At 46.3% G+C, this 17,256-nt stretch overlaps 1 protein-coding gene across 2 annotated transcripts in view; it reads left to right on the top strand.

Moving 5' to 3' along the window:
- Positions 1-17,256, top strand: part of NEDD9 (neural precursor cell expressed, developmentally down-regulated 9) — a 49,027-nt gene that overhangs the window by 15,309 nt on the left and 16,462 nt on the right. Inside the window, exon 2 of one of the 2 annotated variants that reach the window (XM_064160920.1) lies at positions 5,951-6,391. The exons of the other annotated variant lie outside the window; for it this stretch is intronic. Within the exon in view, the coding sequence (XP_064016990.1) occupies positions 5,951-6,391 (441 nt within the window). The remainder of the gene's footprint in view (positions 1-5,950; positions 6,392-17,256) is intronic. 2 annotated transcript variants of the gene reach the window in all.

Below are 17,256 nucleotides of genomic sequence, written 5' to 3'. Positions count from 1 at the left end.
TGAAAGAAGATGGTAGCTGCCACTATGGTAGCCATGAGGATGACTGGGGAACTTGAGCATCTCCCCTATGAAGAGAGTAACTGAGAAACCTGGGGCTGTTTAGTCTGGAGGAGAGAAGCCAGAGAGGAGATCTGATCAATGTCTATAAATGTCTGAGGGGGGAATGTCAAGTGAATGAGGCCAATCTCTTTTTGGTGGTCAGCAGCAGTAAGACAAGGAGCAATGGCTACAAACTGGAACATAGAAGGTTTCACTTCAACGTGAAGAGAAACTTCTTTACAGTGAGGGTGGCAGAGCACTGGAACAGGCTGCCCAGAGAGGTTGTGAAGTCTCCTTCTCTGGAGACTTTCAAAACCACCTGGATGCATTCCTGTGAGGACTACCCTAGGGGATCCTGCTTTGGCAGGAAGGTTGAACTCAATCTCTGGAGGTCTCTTCCAACCTCTGATATTCTGTGATTCTTTGATTCTGGAAACTGATGTCTATGGTAAATCAATTTTTCTCCTACCAGTATCAGATTTCTCCCCTGCCTTTACAGAATCACAGTGCTTTGTAGATCCAAATCTTGAATATGTCCAGGGATGAGACATCTGCTACCTCTCTTGGCCACCCATGTCAGTGTTTCAGCACCCTCAGTGTGAAAAAAGTCTAAGTCCCCTCTCTTTTAGTTTAAAACCATCACCCTATCATTGTTATAGGCCACTTCAATTACTGGAAGACCACAATGAGGTCTCCCTGGAGCCTTCTCTTCTCCAGGCTGAAGAACCCCAGTCTTTTGCCACAGCAGAGGTATTCCATCCCTCTGATCATTTTGGTGGCCTCCCCTGGATCTGCTCCAATCTGTTGCCCTCCTTTTTCTTTTCCTCTTTGTATTAGAAATATAAAAGCACTTCTGTGCAACTTGCCAATTGTGAAACACAGCTTCAAACCAGCCCTTTCTCTGCTGCCATTTTTATTAGGAAACAGCCAAGGTGTTGGGATTTTTATTTATCACATTGTCATACAAAAAGGTCACTGCTGTCCCTTTGCCTTTCATGTCAGATGTTAGTGCTTACTTGGTGTCTCTTTCACAGACAGATGAGTGACAGATCCTTGCCTCTGAGAGCAAGTCACATTAATTCACGATAACCCTCCTATGTGTAAGCTGATGAGACCAGTGAGAAGGAATCAGGGAATCACAGAAACATTCAGGTTGGAATAGCCCCTCAGGGTCACCAAGTCCAACCGATATCCTTACTCTGCAAGGTTCACCCTAAATCATATATCCCCAAGCACCACATTCAAATGACCTTCAAACACATCCAGGGTTGGTGACTCAACCACCTCCCTGGGCAGCGCATTCCAAGGCCTGAAGGTGGAGTGTTGTGAGATGTGGATTATGATGCCCACAGCTTCCAAAAACCCATGCAGGTCAAACCCACAAGTGTTGAGAGGTGTCACTGATCAAGACTTCTCTGTGTGTGAAAAACCAGAGTCCACCGCCTTGGTCACCACAGCAGGTTAAAGCAGCTCTGTGGTTTTCAAAGGCTTTCCTGATTACCTTCTGTGGTGAAAACGTCAGTTTTTGTCAGGAGTGACTCTGCTGGCTAAGAAAAAAAACTTTGACAGTGTTCTTGAAGCTCAGATAGAGAAATCCTGTGAAGGAAGAATGAAGTCAGGGAAATGCTCAAACCCCAGAGGCTTTCCTTAGCAGGCACAGTGCCTAATGTTGCTGGTCATAAACAACAGGCTTAATGTTTCTGGTCCCAGTGCTTATTTGGAGAAGTACTTCGCCTGCTTCACTGCTCCATCAGTGACTGATGCTGGTGGCATGGCTCTGGGCTATTTAAAAGGCCTTGGGGAAATTGCTGTGAAGCAAGTGGCAACCAATTAGTGTAATTCCCATACTGGTGCCTGAGTTAACACTGACAACGAGAATCTGAAGCTGCGTTTGCAGCAAAGAAGTTCTTGAAGCACATCCAGAAAGTATTAACATGCTGCATGCCAGGTGGTGAGAAGGTCACTGGGACAGAGATAATGAGCAGCTGGGAAAAAAATTTCACATGGGAATTTTTATCTGCTTTAATTCTACCACCATTCCAGCTTTGTTCTGAGAATTGCTTTGCTGCAAAAGCTAATCAGGCTTTTCAAACACCTTTAATCACCAAAGTATAGGAGAATAAGCATTTATCATTGATTTAGCCTGGTTTTTTTGTGCCCCTCTGTAATCTTCCTCCTTCTTTAAACAGCATTCTCTGCAAAAGCCTGCTTTAAATAGTTGCACAGGCTGAGCTTGTCATGCCAGTAGTTTTCTCTTGTGAAAGACACACTAGAAAGAAATGTAGAAAGACATGAGACTAGCTTGAATATTCAGCCTCGGCAGGAGCTTTTCTTTCGTGAGCTTACTGGCCTCTGCTGAGCAGCCGGGTCTGCATGGCAAGAGCACGGATGTAGCCTTCAAGAAGAGGCCTATGGTTTTGGCTGTGCTAGAGAACAGCTTTACAGCCCTGCCAAGGCATAGACAGAAGTGCTCTCTGCTTTGTCACTGCTCCCTGCTTTATCACTTGCTCCCTGCTTTATCTCTGTTCACATTTCTTAGTGTTGTTGACTGATGAGCTGAGTAGACGGACATCAGAGGGAATGGTGGCCCCCAGCACTGCTGTTTACATGGGAGTTTAAAATGGCAGTCCTGCTCTCCCAAGCCAAAGCTTAATTTATACTGACCTCACTAATGATGCTGATGAAAGGCAAAGCTAGTGCTTCTCATGCGTTTGAAAGCTGATCCCCCCATTCAGGAGAGAGAAAACTGATCTCATGCCCCCATTTCAACAGTGGATGTCTTGGGAAAAGCATCTTTGTCGACCTTTTGCATGACATCTGAGCTTGCCCCTTACACATCCACCAGTAAGCCCTACACATAACCTCCTGGCTGTATGCTACACTGAGGAAAAGTTGAACTGAGCAAGGTCAGGTAGAGGTCTGCTGCTTTGGTGAAGCACAGAGGTGATGGGAGAACACCAGCATGTGTTGCCAACCATTTGGAAATACCAACAGAGCCATAGCTTTCATAAGGGGTCCAAGGATGTCAATACAGGCAGCCTGACTACTTTTCCATTGAGTACCTAAGCTTGGCTGATTATTTGAAACTCTATGTGCCATACAGGCCAGCAAAGAAAGTAGGAAGGGAGCTGATTCAGCTCATCAGAGGAAATGCCACTTGTTACTAACTCTTCTATAGCTCTCAGACCACAATCTTACATCAACTCGAAGTTGGTTTACAACTTCTTAGCAGAGGTATTGCTGGGTAGCACAGCCACAACAAAGTGGAGGTCAGGGCATGCAGCAAAGCCTGCCTGAAGCAACAAGCAAATGCTTGGGAGCAGACCTGTGTGAAGCTGCCTGTATTAATGCTGCTGTTCCACTTGGCACAATCATAAGAGTGGTTTGGTTTGGAAAGGACCTTTAAATATCATCTAGTCCAACTCCCCTGCGTAAGCAGGAACATCTTCAACTGGATCAGATTGTTCAGAGCCCTGTCCAACCTGACCAGGAATGTTTCCAGGGATGGAACATCTACCACCTCACTGGGTAACCTGTTGGCAGTGTTTCACCACCCTCAGTATAAAAAAGTCTTCCTTAGATCTATCTGAATCTACCTTTTTTTAAGTTTAAAACCATCACCTCTTGCCCTGTCACAACAGGCCTTTTGAAAAAACTCTCTCTCCATCTCTCTCATAAGTCTCCTTTAAGTATTGAAAACTCACAATAAGCTCTCCCTGGAGCCCTCTTTTCTTTAGGCTGAACAAATTCTCTCAATCAGGAAAAAAGTATATAAGAAGGCTTCAATTATGCTGACAAAGGTCAAAACCACTCCTTGCCTACACTTAGACTCCTCTCAAGCTACATATAGATGCACCCTGGGGTAATATTTAGCACCTAACCCTTGGTGTTCTTTAACAAAAGTACAGCCCCACAGGTTGGTACAGCTTTCATAGAATCAGAATTGTCAGGGCTGGAAGGGACCTCAAGGATCATCCAGTTCCAACCCCCCTGCCATGGGCAAGGACACCTCACACTAGATCAGGTTGCTCAGAGCCACATCCAGCCTGGCTTTAAAGACCTCCAGGCATGAGGCTTCCACCACGTCCCTGGGCAACCTGCTCCAGTGTCTCACCATCCTCATACTGAAGAACTTCTTCTTAACATCCAATCTGAATCTACCCACTTCTAGTTTTGCTCCATTCCCCCTGAAAAGTCCCTCACTAGCTTTCTTGTAGCCCCCCTTCAGATACTTGAAGGCCACACGAAGGTCTCCTTGGAGCCTTCTTCTCTCCACACTGAACAGCCCCAACTCTCTCAGCCTGTCTCCATAGAGGAGGTGCTCCAGGCCTCTGATTATCCTTGTGGCCCTTCTCTGGACATGTTCCAGCATGTCTAGATCTTTCTTGTAACAGGAGCTCCAGAACTGGACGTGGTACTCCAGGTGGGGTCTTACAAGAGCAGTAGAGTAGAGGGGGAGAATCATCCCATGGCAATGGTATGACACCAGCTGGGGTCACTGGGCACATTACTTCTTACCTAACGCTCCCTTGATCTTTCTGCAGAGAGTGGGACTCAGAGGGACCTTGTCCTTTTAGGTTGGTTTATTTTTGGTGACAGTGGTATTGAGGCACCAGGGGGAGGAAGCTTTTTGCCAATTAAGCCTGTGCTACACTGCGCTGTGCCACCAAGGACGTTTACAGGGAGCATGAGAAGGCACAGAGCTACACACCAACATGAGCACTGAAGTTTACAACATCTGACATTCACTCAGTTTGTGTTTTAGGAGTGTTTTTCTCACCAGGTGGTCTACAGATCCCTGACTTGAAAGAGGAGCTAAGAAAAGCCAGCACACTGCCTTTGCACTAATGGGCTCTGCACCTCCAGTGGAAAGTTTTCTGGGACCTTGCAAATATAAACATGTTTGGAAACAACTGCTCAGGGTTATGTCCCTGAGAGTCTTGATCGAGTTCTCTTTTGAATATCAGCTAGCTGTAGCAGTACACAGAGTGTGTTTATAGGGAAACTGACGTCAAGAGATGAAGGTACAAGTCCCCATTCACAGGAAGATCTCAAATCTCAATGCCAAGAGCAGAATCTTCCCAACTGCTCAGGTGGATAGACCTTATAAAGAGCTTCTATCTAACCTGTTATTACTGGAAAAGTTCTCACTAGCAGTGTTGCTCATGCACAAGTCTCTCCTTGCTCCAGCTTGAGACAGAGGAATCTTATGCTGTGTTGTTTTCCATCTGTGCTGCTTTTTCAAATTCAGTTCTTACTGAAGGCAAATCATATCTTGGGCTGTATCAAAAGATGTGTTGCCAGCAGATCCAGAAAGGTGAATCTGTTACTTTGCTCCGGTGAGACCTCATCTGGAGTACTGCATCCAGATCTGGAGCCCTTAATATAAGAAGGACATGGGCCTGATGGAGCGAGTCCAGAGGAGGGCTATGAAAGTGATCAGGGGGTTGGAGCACCTCTGCTACAAGGACAGGCTGAGGGAGCTGGCGTTGTTCAGCCTTGAGAAGAGAAGGCTCTGGGGAGACCTAGTAGCAGCCTGAAAGGCTGGGAAGAGACTGTTTACAAAGGCCTGCAGTAACAGGACAAGGGGCAATGGCTTCAAACTACAGAAGAGCAGATTTAGTTTGGATGTTAGGAACAAGTTCTTTACAATGAGGGTAGTGGAACACTGGAACAGGCTGCCCAGGTTGGTGGTTGAGGACCCACCCCTGAAGATATTCAAGGTGAGGCTCAGCAGGGCTCAGGGCAGCCTGATCTAGTTGAGGATGTCCCTGCTGACTGTCAAGGTGGATCACCTTTGGAGGCCACTTTCAACGCAGACCATTCTATGATTCTCTCCGCACAGGAAGCACTCAGAGAGCTCGAAGTGCTGCAGCCGTGTTTACCTGTTCTCCTTGTCCTTTCCCCACAGAATCTGATGGCAAGAGCCCTGTACGACAACGTCCCCGAGTGCGCGGAAGAGCTGGCCTTCCGCAAAGGAGACATCCTGACAGTGATAGAGCAGAACACGGAAGGTCTGGAAGGGTGGTGGCTCTGCTCCTTGCACGGCCGGCAAGGCATCGTGCCGGGCAACCGCGTCAAGCTCCTCATTGGTCCCGTGGTGCAGGACAGCCCTCCTGGCCAGGATATATCCAATTCAGCACTCATGCCTCAGTCCTTCAGCCAGCAAAAGATCTACCAAGTGCCAAGCTCACATGCCTCAGCACGGGACCCTGTCTACCAAGTGCCACCTTCCCATGCCAATCAGGGAATTTACCAAATACCCACTGGTCAGGGTCTGGTGGGACAAGATGTCTACCAGGTGCCACCCTCCATGCAGCGACCTGCTGACGGCCCAGGTCTGACCAACAAGGTGCGTGCCTTTGGTTCTGTCTCATAGCTACAAAGCAGGTCACTTACACTGACCACCAGCAAAGTGATTAATCTCTAGTCATAGCCTGTGGGCCTTAGATAGAGGAAGGATAAATCTATCTACCTATATGTATACATACAAATATAGAGATATAGAGATATAGATGTAGAGATAGATAGATAGATAGATAGATAGATAGATAGATAGATAGATAGATAGATACAAAGATACGCAGCAGTGTGCCCAGGTGACCAGGAGGGCCAGTGGCATCCTGGCCTGTATCAGGAACAGCAGGACAAGGGAGGTTATTCTTCCCTGGTACTCAGCACTGGTCAGGCCACATCTGAGTACTGTGTCCAGTTCTGGGCCCCTCAGTTCAAGAGAGATGTGGAGGTACTGGACCATGTCCACAGAAGGATGACAAAGCTGGTGAGAGGCCTGGAGCACAGCCCTGTGAGGAGGGGCTGAGGGAGCTGGGGTTGTTTAGCCTGGAGAAGAGGAGGCTCAGGGGTGACCTCAATGCTGTCTACAACTACCTGAAAGGAGGTTGTAGTCAGGTGGGGGTCAGTCTCTTCTCCCAGGCAACCAGTGACAGAGCAAGGGGACACAGTGTCAAGCTGTGCCAGGGGAGGTATAGGCTGGATAGGAGGAAGTTTTCACAGAGAACTTCCTGGAGGTGTTGAAGAACATCCCTGGAGGTGTTCAAGAGAAAAAATGGATGAGGCACTTAGTGCCATGGTCTAGTTGATTGGACAGGGCTGGGTGATTGGTTGGACTGGATGAGCTTGGAAGTGTCTTCCAACCTGGCTGATTCTATGATTCTATATAGATATATCAGTAATTTTACTGCTGTGGGAGAAAGAGAAAGGCTCAGTTCTTAACAGCTTCCTTAATCCACAGCTGAGATACCTAGCAGAGGGTTTTGGAGCTGTGCTACTGCGGCTGCTGAAGGTGAGGGGGGAATTTGTGATCTTGTATCCTCCCTGGCTCCCCAGGGAGGCTGAAGCACATCTGGCCTGCAGGCTCTTGCATTATATGCTCAAAAGAGAGCCCCTGCCACGACATTAACTCTCACACAAATTAATGAGCAATTACATCATCTGCCCAAGTAATTTTTTGTTTAATTAAAAATGATGTACTGCCTTCCTGGAAGAGTCCCAACGGGCCTAAACTACAAAGAGGAAGCAATGATTGATGAGACAAGGGCCATACTTGGAAGAGTGAGGATGATGATAATGAGGGATGTTTTAATACAGAACCTAAAGTTTATAAGGATGCACTTGATGTTTATCTACAGCTAATTTTCTTGATTGAAATTGGGATCTGCAACAGCTCCATGATGCAGCCATGACTGCAGCAGCCAAGAGCTCCTAAGGCTCCAGGGAGATGCACTGTGGATCCCAACTTACTCCTGTTGTACCTTCTCAGGCTCTCCCCATCTCCCGGCACTCCCTCATTTTACATTCCCAGGGTACCTGCTGGGTACGCTGCTGGCACACAGTGTCTGGTACCTGGTGGTGCACAGTGCCTTGGTAGTTGGAAAGGGTTAAAGGAAGACACCTCAGGGAGAAAGGAGATTCTCCTGGTCTTCCAGACCCTTTATTGCCCAGTGAAAAAGGAAGCTCCTACACTCCCTCCATTCCAGTTCAACAGCTATTAGCACCTCTCTTACCTTTAGAGCTTGAAGCACAGTATTTGTATCCAAGTTGTGAGCAGATGATGTCTTTGTCAGGAAGTTCCTGGCTGGTTTAAATTTCCATCTCCTAATTTACATGGGCAAGACAGTCTGCTTCAGGTTATTCCCCCACCTCACTCCCATCTAAGCCTTTTTCATATCAGGCATCCTCTAAGATTTATATTTCCTTGTTCTAATTTAATTTTCCTTTATGAGAAGACATTGATTTTTTTTCCTTCTGAGCAAGAAAAAAAAAAAGGTCTGTGAAATCATTCCAAGTCAAGTTACTAAGAGAATGGTTGGCTCAGCTTTTCCACAATTATGCTTAGTAGGATGTGCAGGAAGATAAAAATGAGACACCTGCACTTGCAAAGAGATAGGAACTTTGTTGGAGCAATTACGTGGGTTCTCTTGAGAAATCTCACATCTTTTCTCTCCTTTTCTCCTTTCCCTACAGATTAGATACAGTGAAATGTTTTTTTCACTGGCAGCACAGTCTCCCTATCCACAGCAGCATTTAGATACAATCCAAGGTGGTTGGTGAACAACACCTGGCAGATAGCCTATTGATGGGACAACACAGAACAGATCACATTTTAGTGCGTGTCACAGAATCACAGCACGATGGCAGCTGGAGGGGACCTCTGGACATCATCTAGTCTAACCTCTCCCTGCTAAAGCTCTTGATCTACTTTTCCCTCTTCCAGGGAACACGTGGGTGACGAGCATCTCCCATTCCTCTCTTTTTATGAGTGATCCATTCACTAGAAGATGAAAACTTTAATGTTTATTACTCATGGAATCACAGAATGATGGGGGGAGAGACCTCTGGGGATCATCTAGTCCAACCCCCCTGCTAATGTAGGGTTCTCCAGAGCAGGTTGCCCAGAATTGCAGTGTCCAGATGGGGTTGAAATCTCTGCAGAGGAGATTCTCACAACCTCTCTAGGCAGCCTGCTCCAGCACTGTGCAGGGATGCCTCAGCCTGCTGGCTTGGGCCACAAGAAATACACTACTGTAGAGCTGCACTCAGGTCTGTTGGGAAGCCCAAGATATTCTAGCTTGGAACACGTGCTGTGTACTTCAGTTTTAGGCCCTGATCTGCTTAAGGCCAAACTTCTTATTGAGATGTAAAAATCACTAAAGTAGCTGTTTTCTCCAAGTTTCAGCCTAGAAGTTTCTCAGCAAGTTTGAATGTGCATTTTTCTGAATCCAAGTCACCTTCTTGAGAAAATGAAGGCCATTCATTTGACTGATTTAGTTAATTCCTTTCAACCTATGAGAGATCAGCTGTGCTGCACACAACCAATTGACCTTGCTACCAACTGCAGGATGTTGCAAACACACTCATTTATAAAGCATTTTACCCTCAGTAAAGTCACTAACCGGCTCAGAACTAGCCAGTTCTTCTTAGGACAGGATCACAGACAGAGAGTTACAGAATTGATGAGGTTGGAAAAGATCATCGAGTCCAACCTATCACCTAACCCTTCTAATTAACTAAACCATAGCTATAAGTGCCTCATCCAGCCTCCTCTTAAACACCTCCAGGGATGGTGACTCCACCAGCTCCTCAGGCAGCCCATTCCAATGCCAATCACTCTTGCCATGAAGAACTTCATCCTAACATCCAGCCTAAACCTGCCCTGACACAGCCTGAGACTGTGTCCTCTTACTCTGTCAGTGGGTGCCTGGGAGAAGAGGCTACAATCTCCTTTCACCATATTAAGCCTGGGTTTAAATTTCTGTATCCTAAGAACGCTCCACTTTCACTGTGTGCTAGTGGCAGACTTGCCAGGTAGCAAACCTTGCAGCAGTGTCCTGCTTTGATCAGAGGCAGCCACTTGGAATTGATCAGTTCCACAGTAAAGAGAACTCACTGGGGTTGAAACCATGGTAGAGAGGAGAGAACTGGAGGGTTATTAAGCAAGGGAAGAGTCTGGGGTAGAACTGTTTCATTCTTTATCCTCCTAACTTGGCAAAACGGCTTTTTGCTGTTAGAGTTTCAACTGACTACTAATGCCTTGGTGAAAGAAAAGCTTAATAAAGGGGAAGAACTTTAGCATTTGTTTCCTTTGTCAGCCTGTCCTCCTCCAAACCCTCTGGGGATCTGTAAAAGCAGTCAGTATTAAGGAAATGTGGAAATCCTTGAAGGTTTGCTGTGGGGAATCTTTGCTTTGGCTCTCCAAGTGATGAAGCTCTTTTCTCAGAGTTGTGACACCTGCCCTGCTGGCTCAAGTGAGCCACTCTCTGCTCCCTGCCGTCAGCAGAGGCAGCTGCTTTGCAAGCCGTGCGTTTTGGCAGCTTTAAAGACGCGGGAGGGTGGTGCTATGAGGTCGTTTCGTACGCAAACCTTCTCCCCTCCCATGGCAGTAGCTAGAGAATTCTGTATCCATGAGAAACCACTGGAAGCAGGAGCAGCAGCAGTTTCTCTCCTATCCATTTCTGCACACATTTTGCTCTTTTCTTTGTGCAAATGTGTGGTTTGGCTGCCAGACAAGTTTAACAGGCACAGCTTAGGAGCTGCTGTCAGGCAGGAATTGTCTAGCCTCAAGCAACAGTAAATCAACAGCAGGCATGAGCTGAGGTAACTGCATCTCCTGTACCAGAAAGGTGAAGCAAGTAAAAAAAGGAGTCCTGAGGCAGGTAATTATAATTATGGGATGATTCTGGCCAAGTCAGTTGTTGACAAGAGAGCTGTATCAGCTCCTTCTATCAAATAAAAATACCACCTTCTAAAACTCACCCTACAAATGACAGAGAGAATGAGAGGTGGTTTAAAATTAGCCTTGGTTAGCCCCAAGTTTTTATAGCTATGCTGCAAGATTAGTCACAAAACAGCTACACCCTTAAGTGCTATGAGTGGCTGAGGAGCATAAAGATACAAAAGCTGTACTTTAAAATTCCTGGTTTTTGTGATCTGCCTCCAAGCTCACACTTTTGCTGCAAGCAGCCAAGAGAAGGAACCTTCAAACAAAATCTGACACTCAGGAAACCTGGGTTTTATCCTTGCCACAGGCAAGACTGTGTAGCCTTGAGTGGTGTTTTTGCACTTCAGCAATCTCATCTGCAAAATATGCAGGGTAATTATGAGGGAGCTCATTCTGCTTTGAGAACATCCTTTGGGAAAGGTGCTGTCAAAGCAGAGTCTTTTGCATCTGTGATTAATCATTAGTTTCACACATGAGCTTCATCATGTGAGAGCTGCAAGTTAAAAAAAAGTCACCACCATAATTTAAACATTTTTTTTCTGGTTTAGTGTTTCTGTTTTTTTTTCTGGTCCAATGTTTCTGCTAAATCACAGAATCAGAAAACTTTAGAGGTTGGAAGTGACCTCCAGTGATCATCCAGTCCAACCTCCCTGGCAAAGCAGGATTCCCTAGGGTAGTTCACACAGGAATGCATCCAGGTGGGTGTTAAAAGTCCCCAGAGAAGGAGACTCCACAACCTCTCTGAGCAGCCTGTTCCAGTGCTCTGTCACCCTCACTGTAAAGAAGTTTCTCTTCATGCTGAAGTGAAACCTTCTATGTTCCAGTTTGTACCTATTGCTTCTTGTTTTATTGCTGCTTACTACTAAAAAGAGATTGTCCTCATCCACTTGACACCCACACCTCAGATATGTATAGACTGATCAGATCTCCTCTGAATCTTCTCTTCTCCAGACTAAACAGCCCCAGGGCTCTCAGTCTCTCTTCACAGGGGAGATGCTCAAGTCCCCCATTCAAACTTGTGGCTCTCTGCTGGACTCTATCCAGCAGGTCCCTGTCTCTTCTGAACTGGGGAGCCCAACTAGTCTCAGTACTGATCCCCAGGGAACACCACTGGCTACAGACCTCCAGCTTGATTCTGTGCCATAAATGGTCTCTTGTGCTGTCTCTGCCAGCCTGAAAATGGGTGCAGACCATTATGCACCCACACACATGCCCTTGATACCTGCACTGGCCTGTTGCATCTTGTCTCTTTCTGAAGCTCCTCAATAAAGTTGTGTTTAGAGATCCAGGGCCTACATTCTTGCACAGATCCCTTAGGAGCTGGTTCCACTCTGCTCTTCATCTCACAGAATTATAGATTAATTTCCCCCTCCCCCCCAAAAAACAGTAAGGGAAACATTTTCTTGTGGAAAACAGTTCTGACAAATGCTGAAAGCTTTCTGCAAGCCTCAGTTGCTTTCAGGAGAACTTGTGAGGAGGGGAAATCAGAACAGTACAGGGCTGATGCACCACAGCTGTTAAGCAGGGAGGAGGCTGCACCACAGGGGTTACCAGCCCTGCACTACAGCTCTCACAAAGCACAGGCTAACTCGGGCAAAGAGAGATTAATGCCAACTTGGAATGCATCAGCTTTTTTTGTTTGTTGCTCTGTTTGAACTAGATCTTTGCAGCTCAGGAAACACTCAGATTTATCCACCTTTTAGAAGTGGATAAAGCAGAAGAGGGAAGGAACTCATATTCAAACGAAAATTCCCTGGCTTATTTCCAAGTATAAACATGTCCTTGACAGATCAAGGGTTTCACACCTCGCCATCCTGCAGTCTCCACCTTATTTCAAGAGCTTGCTGCCTTCCTTCAGCAGGAGATTTGGGTAAAAACCTGGGAACAGACCTTATTCCCTGGTCTTTATTTATGTTAGAGTCACATTGGTTGAGTCCATGAGAAAGCAAAGACACCACCCTGAGGGTTCTGGCACAGACTTCAGCAGCAGGAGCCAGTCAGCCACGTTACGATGTTTTTCCTCCCAATTAAACAAGGACTGTCTTAACTGGGAGGAAACAAACAGCTGCATGGAATGTTTGCTCCAGTAATAAGCCTGCCTCTATGTTATTACTTTTTCTTGCCCGTTTGCACATTATGAAACAAACCCCACATATATTAAGCACAGTCAAGAGCTGTGGCACATATATCGTCATCCAGAAAGAACATAACTAGCATTTTGTAGCTTGTTGGCAAGATGTATTTACATTCCAGGATAGAATAACATTGCTGTTTACCTTCAAGTCTGAAGTAACACAGCTTCCTGTGATGCAGTTGTTACTTCAATAGCCCAGTCATTTTATAGTCCCTCAGCACAAGCATCGTGGCACCCTCAACATAAGGACATAGACCTGATGGAGTGGGTCCAGAGGAGGGCCATGAAAATGATCAGAGGGCTGGAACACCTCTCCTACAAGGACAGGCTGAGGGAGCTGGGGTTGTTCAGCCTGGAGAGGGGGAGGCTCTGGGGAGACCTAATAGTGGCCTTGCAGTACCTAAAGGGGGCCTACAAGGAGGCTGGAGAGGGACAAAGGCCTGCAGTGATAGGACAGGGGATGATGGTTTTAGATTAGAGTAGATTCATGTTGGACATTAGGAACAAGGTCTTTACTGTGGGGGCAGTGGAACACTGAGACAGGTGGGTCAGGGATGTAGTTGAGTCCCCCTTGTGATACTTAAGGTCAGGCTTGATAAGGCTCTGGGCAGCCTGATCCAATGAAGAGAGTATCCTTGCTCACTGCAGGTCCCTTCCAACCCAAACCATTCTATGATGCTATGCTTCTGTGATTCTACACTTCTATGTTTCTATGGATTCTCTTCTGCTTTCACATTACAAATTCTACTTTGGGGATTCGTATCCTTCCTGACAAAGTCCTGCTTCCGTCTTAGAAGTGCTGAACACACACCAAATCTGCTGCCTGCAGCAGGAAGAGTGCTCAGTTTCATAAAGGCTGCTCTACAAGATGAAGTCCTCTGACATGAAGTACAAACTCGCTGGTAAAAGCAGCACACAGCATTGTCTTAAGACAGAGGAGTTTCCCTTGTAGCTTTCCATGTGACATTAACAGGAGAAAAGTCACTTGTCTGAGAAAAAGCCTGCGCAGCTAAGCTACCAAAACCACTGAGTGAAGAAATGTGGTAGGTTAGGAGCTTCACAAACACACACTGTGGAGGTTTACCAGACTAGCTCAGAGGGCTTGGAAGTAAGCTGAAGCTATACTTAGAGCACAGCAAAATGTAGAAGCATATATAGACAAATAGATTTACAAACATCTACAATCATATACTAATCAGAAATAATTCAGGAATCAAAACTCCCTCCTGGACAAAGGAGACTGCCCAGAAGGGGCTCAAAGCTACCCTCTCTTTCTTCCTCTACTTTCCCAGACAGACAAACAAACCCAACCAGCAAAGATTACGTTGTTTTCTGTTAGCCAAGATTAGAGGGGAGATATTAGAGCAGGGTGAGGAGGAAGCAGACAGATCCAGCGTCACAGACCAAGTGGGATGAATTGTTGACATTTTGGCTTTTTATCCCTCTCAGCAAACCAATGAATGATAGAGACTTCATTATTTTCTTTTTACAACCAATGATCTAATTTCTCTCATTAAAATACTCCTGTTAGCCTCCAACCAGCACAAGGAACCTTCTTCCACAAGTCAGAGTAAGCAGTTAGTTGGTCACTGGTGTGATTTGTAGAGAGGGATTTCAAGCAAATGACTGCATTTTATTAGGCTGAGCAAACATATGAGCTCAGCATCACTCCCTGCTTCTCCCTGAGCTCAGGGCTCTCTTTAATCAGTTCTATTTGAAGATCAGAGTAGTGCTTTTTATTTTTTCCCTTAGTATCAGAAGAAAAGCCAGCCCTATGATCTCAGCCAACAGCAGAGCTCCCAGAGCACGCAAACCTGCCTGCACAAGCGCAGGAGCAAACCTTAGCTAAACAATGAATTGTAATAATACAAATACAAGCTTCTGGCCATTCTCAGTGCTTAGAAACCTAACTGGACAGAATCACAGAATATATCTGCTTGGAAGAGACCTCAAAGATCATCCAGTCCAACCCTTGACCCAGCACTTGAGGGTCAACACTAAATCATGTCCCCAAGCACCAGGATTCCCATTCCTTCTCTGTGGAGCTGGTACAGCAGGATATCCCATAACCTGTAATATTGTGTGGGTTTATTCCCCCATAGGTGCAGAACCCTACACTTGTCCTCATTGAAATTCATTAAGTTCCACTCCACCCATCATTTTTTTTAAAGAAAATTCATCTAAATTAAGCTTTCCCCCAGAACAAATTGCCAGAGTAGAATCAAAGTGACATTAATGTAGTTAACTTCCTTGGAGGTGGAAACCTTCCATAAGGCAATCCATCCCTAGTTCTCCAAGGACAGGAACACAGAATCACACAGAATCACTGAGGCTGGAAAGGACCTCTGAGATCATCAAGTCTAACATTGTGACATCAGCTAAACCATGCCACCAACTGCCACATCCAATCTTTTCTTAAAGACCTCCAGGGATGGTGACTCCACCACCTCCCTGGGCAGCCCATTCCAGTGCCTAATCACCCTTTCTGTGACGAAGTGCTTCCTAACATCCAACCTAAACCTCCTCTGGAGCAGCTTCAGGCCATGCCCTCTTGTCCTGTCATTGGTTGCCTGTCCCCATTGGGCTTCAGCGTCACAAATTCATATGCGCAATGATTCCTGGCTCAGGTCTGGTGTAATGATTAAATGGATGCAGCAGACAAATTAGGATGGAGTTTATAGCTGCTTAAAATGTGTCTGTACCTTCCACAGACTTGCCAGAGCAAGCTGTGCTAATCTAAAGAGCATTTCATAGCAGCACTCATCTCTACAGCTGCCTTGAGAAACTCATTTATGAATGGAGCCAGGCTACAGCTTGTGAGCCAGAAAACCTCTACAAATCATCTTCAGTTAAGCTTCTTCCCAATGGAAAGTTTTCTTTGCCTACTTCTCTCAGAGTAAAATGCTTCCCAACCTGAATGACTTAGAGGTGCTTCCACTGTTTCTGCCCAAGAGTACCTCCAACAGCACTCTTGTGGAATTCAAACTCCTTGGCAGTGTTTCATCTCATCTATTATTTTTGCTCCCTGGGAAAGGCCAGTCCACCAAAACTGAAACTGGTGACAGGGAAAGATCTGTTCTGAGAAATGTCTTGAAGGAAGAAGGAAAGTATTTGAAGGGAAACAAGAAGTCATGGAAATACCCTACTTCAGCAATTCCCAAAAGAAGCTTCCCCCCACCCCCCAACTTTCCATCCAGGAATTCAATATAGGAGGGAAGAAATAACAGAAACAAGATGAATCTCCTCAAGAGCATTAAAAGGAGTTGTGTGGAGTGAACCAAACTGGTCTATTGCTTGTGAGCCTTTAGGAGTTTGTGTAATTCACAGTAGTAATGGTGAATAGTGCCACATCCAGTTGGTGGCCCCCAGGGATCAGTGTTGGGCCCACTCCTGTTTAATATCTTTATTGATGATCTGGACAAGGGGATTGAGTACACCGTTAGTCACTGTGCAGAGGACACCAAGTTGGGAGTAACTGTCGATCTGTTAGAGGGTAGAAGGGCTCTGCAGAGGGACCTGGACAGGCTGGATAGATGGGCATAGTCCAGTGCCATGACATTTAATAAGTTCAAGTGCCAGGTTCTGCAGTTTGGCCACAACAACCCCATGCAGCACTACAGGCTGGGGACAAAGTGGCTGGAGAGCAGCCAGGCAGAGAGGGACTGGGGGTACTGGCCAGCAGCTGAACATGAGCCAGCAGTGTGCCTAGGGGGACAAGAAGGCCAATGGCATCCTGGCCTGTATCAGGAATAGTGTGGCCAGTAGGACCAGGGAGGTCATTCTGCTCCTGTACTCAGCACTGGTGAGGCCACATCTTGAGTACTGTGTCCAGTTCTTGGCCCCTTAGTTTAAAAAAGATATTGAGGTGCGTGAACATGTCCAGAGAAGGACACTAAGGCTGGGGAGGAGGCTGGAGCACAGCCCTGTGAGGAGCAGCTGAGGGAGCTGGGAGTGTCCAGCCTGGAGAAGAGGAGGTCCAGGGAAAACCTTATTGCTCTCTACAACTACCTGCAAGGAGGTTGTAGTGAGGTGGGCCTGGTCTCTTCTGCCTGGCAACCAGTGACAGAACGAGGTGACACAGTTCCAAGCTGTGCCAGGGAAGGTTTAGGCTGGGTGTTGGGAAGAAGTTCTTTACAGAAAGAGTGATGCCTGGGCAAATGGGCTGCCTGGGGAGGTGGTACAGTCACCATCCCAGGGAGTGTTTAAAAAGAAACTGGCTGTGGCACTTGGTGCTGTGGTTTAGTTGGTTAGATAATGTTGAGTAATAGGTTAGACTTGAGGGTCTTTCCCAACCTGGTTGACTCTGTGTATGATTCTGTGTGTAAGACCACGCTTTCCTACCTGT

The sequence above is a fragment of the Pogoniulus pusillus genome, chromosome 21 (assembly GCF_015220805.1).
Source record: "Pogoniulus pusillus isolate bPogPus1 chromosome 21, bPogPus1.pri, whole genome shotgun sequence".
Lineage (NCBI taxonomy): Eukaryota > Metazoa > Chordata > Aves > Piciformes > Lybiidae > Pogoniulus > Pogoniulus pusillus.
The sequence above is the reverse complement of the archived record's forward strand: the minus strand, read 5'-3'. Positions and strand labels throughout refer to the sequence as shown.